Source organism: Lampris incognitus, chromosome 18 (assembly GCF_029633865.1).
Source record: "Lampris incognitus isolate fLamInc1 chromosome 18, fLamInc1.hap2, whole genome shotgun sequence".
NCBI lineage: Eukaryota > Metazoa > Chordata > Actinopteri > Lampriformes > Lampridae > Lampris > Lampris incognitus.
The window spans coordinates 26,549,590-26,559,267 of NC_079228.1; the positions used below are offsets into that span (position 1 = coordinate 26,549,590).

The window sequence follows — 9,678 nt, forward strand, 5'->3', positions numbered from 1 at the left end:
CGAGATCCCTCCACAATTCCCAACAGTATATGCACTCATAGATTACAGGCAAACCTACCTGCCCTCCGCTACTCCTTGTGTGATGGTAATGTACTGAGGAGGACCTTTGGGTGGGCGGTGAGTGTGTGAAGCAGACTAGATGTACAGGATGTGAATCGAGGCTCCTTGCACCCCAGCACTCCCTCCTCTATGGCAGCTAACCTTATCTCGGCTGAAACTGGCACTGACTGGGACACAGGGGAAGACATCCACAATTGTTCTCTTTCTCTTGGTCTCCTTCTCTTTTTTTCTGGCTGACATTGTCCCTCTCTCAATACCTGGGTAGAATCAAACCAAAGGGATTGACCAATGTCATTTGGCACTCTCGCCATATTATTTTGGTGTCCTGTCATAACTTGTTAAAGTAAACATAACGTCACAGAAAGTAAATTTTTATTTTTCTATTTTTCTTGGGTTGAACTTTTTGCACTCATTCCAAAGCTTGAAAGCATAGATGCATAATTTTTGCAGTCTTGTATGCAAATGGAGTTGCTGAGACCATCTGCGATTGAGGTCAATAATCTGTTTAAACATCAGATAATCCACTTTTATTGTAAAGTTTCCTCCATGATATGTTCTTTCCACTAACTGACAAGGTACAGTTTCTCCTTAGTCATGAGACTTCCCTACCTAACCAGACCGGGCTGGGTCATCAGTCTGTCAGTCAGCTGCCCTGACCTCTCCGCTTTGATGCATCAACTGACTCCCGTGGTCTTTTGAATGTGTGATCTGTGGTTAAGTGACTAGTGAGGAACCAACCCATACAGCTTGCACATGTCTCTCTGTAAAGCATGTGCATCTTCCCAGAAAGGAAGTAAACAGGAGCCACCGGCAAATTGCTGAACGATTTGAGGTGTGATGGTGGGCTCGCTGAACTCGACAACCATTAACTGGAGATTTTTATTTTTTATTATTCTAGAAAACCCACCAACTTCTAAAACAGTGGCCTTCAGGTTTTTTAATCAACCTCCTCCCCCACTGTGGCTGGTGGATAGTTAGTGAATCTCCTGCCGGTATTAAAGGAAAGACACACATTCATGTGTATTTGTGTGTACTTTGAGGAAACTTGTCCTTTGGATTAGCTTTTCCTAAGAGATCAGTCCTAAGTGTCCTTGAAATTCCTATAAGGAGACTTCCGTTAATTAAGCATTTAAGTGTTTGGATAGGTATGAAGAACGTCACACGCAGTACACCCATTGTATTAAATACAATGATTTTGAGATGGGTTAGTAGTCTGTCGTTATACTAAAACTTGTAAATATGGATAACGGCACCCTTGTTAACGTATACCCCATTTCATGGTTGTTTTTTTTTTAACACTCAGTGTTTCCAAGCAGATAGTTTGAGATTTACATTTTGGCAGATGAATGAGCTAATCGATTGTTAGGATTATAGCTTACAGTGAGGGCTCTTTTTTCCCTTGTTTTTTTTTTTTTAATATGTTGACTTGTTGGTTTGCTGGAAAACTACAGCATCTCATTACGTCCACAAATTTGCATGACTTTTTGATAAATGCCGTGTCTAATGGCACTATTTTCTGTGAATGTGTTCACTGTAGGATGAGTACAATATAGGGGAGGCGTGTTTTATTGGTGTGTTGATTGAATCAACAACAGGGATTAGTTAACAAAACCAATGATCTCTTTGGCAACAAAGGATTTCATGTGTCAGGGAACACAAAATGCTCCGTAACTTCCACAATTGCATTTCATTATTTTGACTTTTGAACATGGGACGTTATCGTTGCGATGGTATGTTTAAACTGACAGGTACTCTGTTGATGCATTTTTCATCTTTCTTTTTTTTTTTCTCCCCCTTTTTCACATACCCACATCCGGCTTCCCACCTGCAGACACGGCCGATTGTGTCTGTAGGGACGCCCGACCAAGCCGGAGGTAACACGGGGATTCGAACCAACGATCCCTGTGTTGTTAGGCAACAGAATAGACCGCTACGCTACCCGGACCTGTTGATGCATTTTGATCATTTTGAAAGTAGCAGGGTTCATTTTACAACACCCCAGCCCCGGCCAAAAAAAATAAATTAAAAAATAGATGAATAATACGTAAATTTCCAAAGAAAACATCCAACACCATATAGTTGGGACAATTATCACAGGGTACCTTCTAAAAGTTTTCCCTCTGGGGTTTTCTCCTCATTGTACTATGTTAATAACCCCAAAGTCCGCTACAGCTTTAAAACAGCTGTAGGTTTACACAGCTGCAGATTTTGGACATTCTAGCATCACCGCTCATGGAAACGGATGATCCGCTGTGGCGACCCCTAACGGGAGCAGCCGAAAGTAGTAGTAGCATCACCGCTCAACCCTCATCACAACCCACACCCTCGTCATAATGTCATATGGGGGGGGGAAGGATGACTTGTGCAATACATTTCTAGTTTAACGGTATGCTCGATAACTGTATTTCAGGGGATTTGATTTGCCCATGTTGTACCCGGTCAACAGCTCAGAGGCAACAGTCCTTGGTCTGTGTGACATTATGACTGAACAATACTGAGCCCGAAGAAGATTTTTGCATCTGTACACATGCAGCTTGACCATTAAGAATGTGTTGTTGTTTTTTGTTTTCATTGTTGTTTATCTTTGAGTGACTGTGCATATTTATATTGTGCCTTTATCCATCATCTGTACATGTAATCGTAAAGGGAAAACTTTTTAACACATCACCACATGTTATAAGACATTAAGTGGTATTGTCCTTTTTTCGTCTTTATACCTAAATTGCTGTTGAGATGTATTGTAATGATAATCTAGTAAGTGATGTTAATGTTACCTTCTTTCTTTCTTTTTTTTTTTGAGTGTCCTGTCTCTAACTGAAGGGTTTCCTTCCAGAAGGCTTGTGTTCTGGCGGGGCAGCATTAACCTGGTGTGAGGGGGGGGGGGGGCATATATTTGTATGTAAAGCACTAAAGGTAATATTTCTTTGGTGCCACCAACCATTTTGTGAGCGGTCAACACCTTATCATGGAGGGAAACTCTTCAGCTGTTGTCCAGACATTCACCAGTTTAAAGTCTCATTTCTCAGCAATTATTGTTGTCTGCTTTTATTGCATTTTTTTTCTTTCTTTTTTTTTCCAAAGGAAATTAGGAAATTGCATCGTTTTGTTGCTGTGAAATGCATACATAGCTGAAGAGACAATCAATCTGTAAAACATGCTACGCTGAATGCAGTTCCACATCTTGTTCTGAAAGTATATCACAAACAGTCCTGGCTTGATGTGCTTCTGTTTGACGTTTCCATGTTTTACTACCTAAACAAGTCAAAGGGAAATTAGTTTATTTAGGATCAAGTCTTTGTGTACTTTACATAATTGTATGTCATTCATTTGAGACCATATGCAGTCGTTTATTTTCATTTTCTCGTGATTGCTGGAGTTTATATGGCCTCTTTACCACCTTCCTCTTGCTTGCGTTTTGTGTTTCCATGTTGGGTCAATTTTGAAGCATACCGTGGCAATCAAAATGATGACACTTTTTTAAGGGGTCTATGCTTTAGATTTGACTGTGTCCCCTTTTCCCTGATGCCAAATACTGTGTGGTTTTTAAAGATGCTGGTTGTTGTTGTTTATCTGATTTTCTCATCTCATTTTCAAGGACCTGTGAGGCTACTTAGTGTCTTGATAGAAGCTCAGAGTGAAACTGTCAACAACACTATTGTTATTACCCAATGCACATTTTCAGTAATTACATGATCACTATTTCTCCCATACCATTTGGGACTGGAACACTGTCTATGGTCCAATAAGGTTGTTTTTTTTTCTCCTTTTTTTCTGTGTACTTGGGAGAGTCATTACAATGTAAATACATTTTTAGGAACTTGTTAAGCTACATATTTGCTGCTTGAGCTCAATATAATTTTGTGTTTATAAATTGCAGTTAACAATAAATAAGAGTACAAGTCAAAGTGCCGCAGAACATTTCATCAACATGACCATTGATAAAAACAGTTTTGCAGAGGCTTGCTTGGAGTCAAAGCCATCTGCTAAACGATGCCATTGTCTTTAATGAGAAGCTCCTCATCATCTGTCGGAAGGGAAATCCGACAAGTCTTGGACCAGGACAGTTTGATATAATTTAGTATAAATAGCACGAGATTACAAGTTAAAACGTGTGCTTTGTTTAAGCACTAAAAAGAAAAAAAAATACTTCAATTATCTCCTGTCATTTGGAAAAGTGCCTCTTGCATTGTTTGTGTGACTCGTGAGTCTTGTGAGTCTCTCCAACCTCAGTGTCCTGAGTCCGTCAAGTGATGAGTCAGGAGTAGAAGTTCTCAGCCAACATCCTCATTCTTTTATTCTCTCGTTTTTGGGGTGAGACACTGGGTGCACTGTAATAGCTTCTCTCTAGATCTCTTTTCTCCCCAAGGCTTATCATGACAGCTGTGTCCACCACATCTTCCCCAGCTGGGGAACCTTCACTCACACTCTGTTTCAGCTCATGCTTTCCAATCTTAGGATGATAGCACTTATAATAAATTACCTTAAATAAGATACCAATGCCATATGCTAGAACTGTGATCGAACAAATTATCACTACAGAGAGAGTTGATTGTTCAAAATGTGTTGGTTCACAATCAATCTGCCAATATGACAGACCACAAAGCAGCACGACATCAAGCATCACATAGACATGGTAGATAATAGACCTGGTCCTTGTATCTCCATCAGACACATTGAACCAGCTGAAATACCAGATCAAACCCACTGTGGCACGGAAGAGCCACTCTCCTCCAGGGCTGTCCATTAAGTCCGTTTTTGATCTCCAGGCAAAGAAAAACAAAATAATCCAAGAGCACAGGAAGTGTGTGAAAATGTAACAGGGCAGGATGGAGGCGAAAAGGGCCAGCGCAACAAGGCGAGAGACGATCAGCAGCAGGTTCCAGACAAAGTAGACCAGTGAGGAGACGAGACTCTGTTGATGCTTATGACGCAGGAAGGAGCGCAGGGACCGGTGGTACATGGTTATACTGTAGGCGATCGCTGACGCAGAACCCAAAACTTTTAAAACTGAGAAAGAGAAAAGATGGAAAAGACAGCATCGAACTGTAAAGGATGATCCGAAGGTCTGTATGTGGTTGTAAAAAGTCACAGCAAGCCTAGACAAAATCATTATACCATAAATATAACACAATGATTAAGACTAGCACAGCCATGAAGGCTTTTGATAATTTCCGGCTTTAGTACTACAGATGTGTGTACGGGCAGTATTTCAAATTTCTGTACCAAAACGTGACAGACCAGCTTCACAGCTTCACAAGTACGTACTTGTAAGGAGATCCATCACGCCCCTCTGCAAAATAATGGACAGCATGAGGACCAACTGCGGGGCGCTCTCGGAGAAGGTCTCTATGAAGCGCAGCAGGCTGAGGTCATGGGTGAAGAACACGGTGTAATCGTTTTGGTATTGTTTCATTGTGAGGGCGCTGCATACGGACACCTCCATTATACCTGCATACCTGGGTGGGACAAGGTCAATGAATGAGTCGATTTTGCTCCAGAATCACCAAAATCCAAAGGAGTTGAATCAAGTGCAACTGGACTTGGTATATATCCGTGAAGACGTTTCGCCCCTCATCCAAGAGGCTTCCTCAGATCGTGCCTTTCTGACTAGACCAAGCTAGCCTCTGGGATGAGAGGCGAAACGTCTTCACGGACATATACCAAGTCCAGTTGCACTTGATTCAACTCCTTTGGATAACCATGACCTGGATGAATGAGAACATTCACAGACAATCACTAAAATTAGCCAAGTGACAGATTGTCACTTTAACACATTACATTAGTTCTGTAGCTGTCAGAAGACCGAAGGTTCATAAGATCTATGTCTACTGCAAGGAAGTAAATGGATGACTAAATGGCGTTTTACTTGGCATTTCCTGGCAATGGCAATATTTATTTTAACTCACACACCCAAACGCAGGAGAAGCCCATCTTACTAAACGTTAAAAAAAAAACTCGTTTCCATGTTTAAACCGTTGTTGTTTTTTTAGTCGCCTGCGTTTAAATGTGTGCCAACATGGCAGGTTCCCCACCACGTATCATCAACACAGAGAGCAGCCAAACAGAAGATTCACAGCCCGCAGCCAGTATTTCCACACAGCCAGTAGCCCACAGAGCTTATACAACCTGAGATAGACGCCGGCCTGGAGCACATGGAGAGCTGTGAGTGCGGGGCTGTTCAGGCAACCCTCCACTTTTGTCACTGTCTCGTAGTTCTCGTACCGGTACCACAGCCAGCTGTAGACTTGAGCAAGCACCGAGGAGCCGAGAAGAAAGAGCAGCAGGAGACCCAGGTAAACGTAGTTCTCCTCTTCGTAGAAAGTCACGACTGTCAATGCATCCAGCACTATGTCAACCAGGAAGAATACGAGGCCCCCAAAAGTCATAAGGAGGTCCAGGCGAGAATGCTTGGAGGTGGCTTCACCTTCCATGGTGGCTTCACCTTCCATGGTGGCTTCACGTGTATCTGCGCCAGCCCGTCGGGCGATAGGGAAACCGTAAGGAAACGCCTGGAAAGCGAAAGAAAGTAAACAACCAAAGTTCAGTCCGTTCAAAACCGCCTCTTCGCTCCAAGTTCGCCGTCCAATCACAGCTCAGATAAACCACGTGACTTTTAAAGGTACATGGCGCACACGCGCAACTTCTAAGAAAGGGAGGGAAAAAAAACACTCCTGCCGCGAAACATCCACCCATCCGTCCATTATCCAAACCGCTGGAGCCAATCGGCGGAAGGCGGCGAGACACCCTGGACAGGCCGCTAGTCCATCACAGGGCCGACACACACACGCACACACGCACACGCACACACACACACACGCACACACGCACGCACGCACACACACACACACACACACACGGGACAATTAGTACGGCCGATTCACCTGACCTACATGTCTTTGAATTGTGGGAGGAAACCGGAGCACCCGGAGGAAACCCACGCAGACACGGAGAGAAGATGCAAACTCCACACAGAGGACGGCCCGGGACGACCCACCAAGGTTGGACTAACCCAGGGTCGAACCCAGGACCTTCTTGCTGTGAGGCGACTGCACTAACCACTGCGCCACTGTGCCGCCCCCAAGCGTTCGCGTTTACAAGCAAATTCTATCCAAAGGACAGAACTGTTAAGTGCTCATGACTTATGAGCATATTTTGAATACTGCAGGGAAATAAGTAGGCTACTCTAACGAAACTGGTGATCAGCTTATGATCAGTTTATGATCAGTGATCATCACATGCATAACAGACAGGCGGGTGGTGGCACAAGTGAAAAAACACATCCACGCCAGATTCAAGCTCCTAAGACTTTGGTTTGGTGTTTAGAGCAGTGGTCATGTCATTGAGGGCCATGACTCTGCAGACTTGCATTCAAACCAAACTCTACACCAGCTGCATTCACTACTGATAAGTCCCCTCCCTCCAGTTGAAATTGTGCCATTTGGCAAAATCAGCTTAGAGAGTTCACGAATTGTATGAATATCTGCAAACTCTTGGCATTCAATGGCAAATGAGTGAAATGTTGCAAGTAAGTACTGCTGGGGCTTTAGTCCTGAGTGTATGCTTTTCCATGGGTGTGACGGTGTGTGGGCCCACAATTTGTCATTTTGCCGTTCTATAACTTAGTTACCCTTGATAGTAATTGAAAAGGCACTGTCATGCTAAATCTATGTTTGATATTTTATTTCAGGCTTCTAGTAAATAAATATGTACTTTCACTAGTGCCTAGTATCTCACACACACTCACACCCCAAATCCCCGGGCACAGTCGACCCAGCTGTCGGTACCCGGAAAGGGTAAACCATGGTGGCTCCGCTCAGTCAACTCGGCAGCGGTTCCGGCAAAAAGCAACAGGATTCTTCTGCGGCCATCTCAGCTACACTGTGCCACCAAACAGAAAATCTTGCCAAGGGACACTATAGAGCACCAAAGTGTCGTCATCTAGGGTGCAGCCTCACATTTGAATATGGAGACAGTGAATCATTATACTATCTTTGTATTAACTTGTGTTTTACTCGTTTCAGGTGAAGGCGTGTATATAAATATATGCTTTTCCACTTGCACAAGTCCAGCACTTGCCCTTTGAGAAAATCAAAATGTGTACCCCAATTCCTCCAGTCATCAGCAGGTTAACAGACAGGTGCATACACCCATGTTACACACACTGTGCAACGCTTCTTGGTACTTACTGACACCTCACAACAATTCTGCTATCCAAAACAAAACAGAGGAAACAATTAAAAATATAAGATCAGGATTGACTTATTTAGGCATCCATATTATCCCCTCTCTAACTGATTTGTATAAGGCCAATTTTACTCCTTTAATCCAGCGTATTAAGCAGGATCTCACCCGTTGGTCCAGTTTCCCTTTGTAATTACTGGGGAGGGTACACCTATTTAAAATGAAGGTTCTACCAACCGTGAAGCAGTCTGGCTTCACTATTCACCTATTTCGCACTTTCGTTGTAATCAAAACTGTATAAAATTATTTTAATTATACAAATCAAGTACAAACTACATACATTTTTACATACTAATGCCAACAGCAAAGGACATGCTGAAGAAAACAAACAGGTAGTGGTTTAAAAACATTTTGATAGTGCTGCACAGCAAATGAGGTCAGAAGGGTTACAGAGATTAACCTTTACTTTTGGTTTAAACACATCAATATAGCAACAAACTTGGTTCACTTAGCCTATATTCTGTACGAAAAACTGTTGAAAGCAAAAACAAATGCTTGCCACAACAGTCAGGGGCAGTCACTTTCAAAAACCAATATGAGTAAACACTGAAAAACTGAGGGTTGCAATACAAAAACAGTTAATCGCCCTACAAACAATGCTGATTTGATAAGATTCTTAAACAATCTTATTCCACACACTGAAAAAACCATTATGACTCAGTGAGCATAAGTCAACTCTCAAATGATGTCAGAGAAAGAGGAAACGTCATACATGACACTCAAACAAATCATTCAAAATGACTGAGTAACATGAACATCATGCTTACCTACAGCTGTTTTATTATTTCTAAGTCATATTCCAGCTTCCCTTGGTCAGCCACTGTTCAGCTAGCCTTACAACGTTTGGTTTACATGTGCTGACATTTCAACTAAACTTGACTTTCAACATGAGAAATGCAAGCATGCACACCCTGTCAACGTAGTCCAAAATACTACATTGCACAGTAATACAGCAAAGTGACAGTAGGCTGTTCATTCATTAAACTTGAAAAAGGTAGCATAACATGTGTAACAGTGTACAAAAACATACAAATCAAGATTTCCACACATAATCGGCCAAATGCAGAGTAACAGAACAACACAACTTTTTGACAAGAAAATGTTCACTTCAAATGTGAAGATTATAAAAATAACATTCATATCACATTAAATATTACTAGTAGTAGTCGGTCACTCCAATATTTAAGAATGAGCTTAATTGGGTAACCACAGCTTTGAACAATGTCTAAGTCTGTAGTTTACTTCAAGATAGCTTTGGCCTGTGTAAAATACAGCATAAGGAGGATGTAGTCTACACATGGACTATTGGCTTGTAAAATTCCATTGTTAGCAGACAGTATGTAAATTGTAGTGCATGACTGGTTCCAATACACGCAA

At 42.2% G+C, this 9,678-nt stretch overlaps 1 protein-coding gene across 2 annotated transcripts; it reads right to left on the minus strand.

Annotated features, from left to right (window-relative positions):
- Positions 1-2,033: 2,033 nt before the first annotated feature.
- Positions 2,034-6,504, minus strand: LOC130128828 (XK-related protein 8-like). 2 transcript variants are annotated; one of them, XM_056298581.1, is made up of 3 exons: positions 6,283-6,504; positions 5,326-5,516; positions 2,034-5,067 (listed from the first exon to the last, which is right to left on the minus strand). In XM_056298581.1, exons 1-3 carry the CDS (start codon positions 6,489-6,491, stop codon positions 4,316-4,318), a joined length of 1,152 nt encoding a protein of 383 aa, XP_056154556.1. In that variant the 5' UTR covers positions 6,492-6,504; the 3' UTR covers positions 2,034-4,315. The 2 variants fall into 2 exon arrangements, with proteins under 2 accessions (XP_056154556.1, XP_056154555.1); XM_056298580.1 differs by having other exon boundaries at positions 6,187-6,504.
- Positions 6,505-9,678: the final 3,174 nt, after the last annotated feature.

Bases quoted from the DNA above. Each gene is read 5' to 3' on its own strand.
- LOC130128828 (XM_056298580.1), bottom strand. From the start codon at position 6,491: ATGGAAGGTGAAGCCACCTCCAAGCATTCTCGCCTGGACCTCCTTATG. The intron at 5,517-6,186 runs GTTGTATAAGCT...TGTCCCACCCAG, and splicing joins CAGGCCGGCGTCTATCTCAG to GTATGCAGGTATAATGGAGG. The intron at 5,068-5,325 runs GTACGTACTTGT...TCTCTTTCTCAG, and splicing joins CGTGATGGATCTCCTTACAA to TTTTAAAAGTTTTGGGTTCT.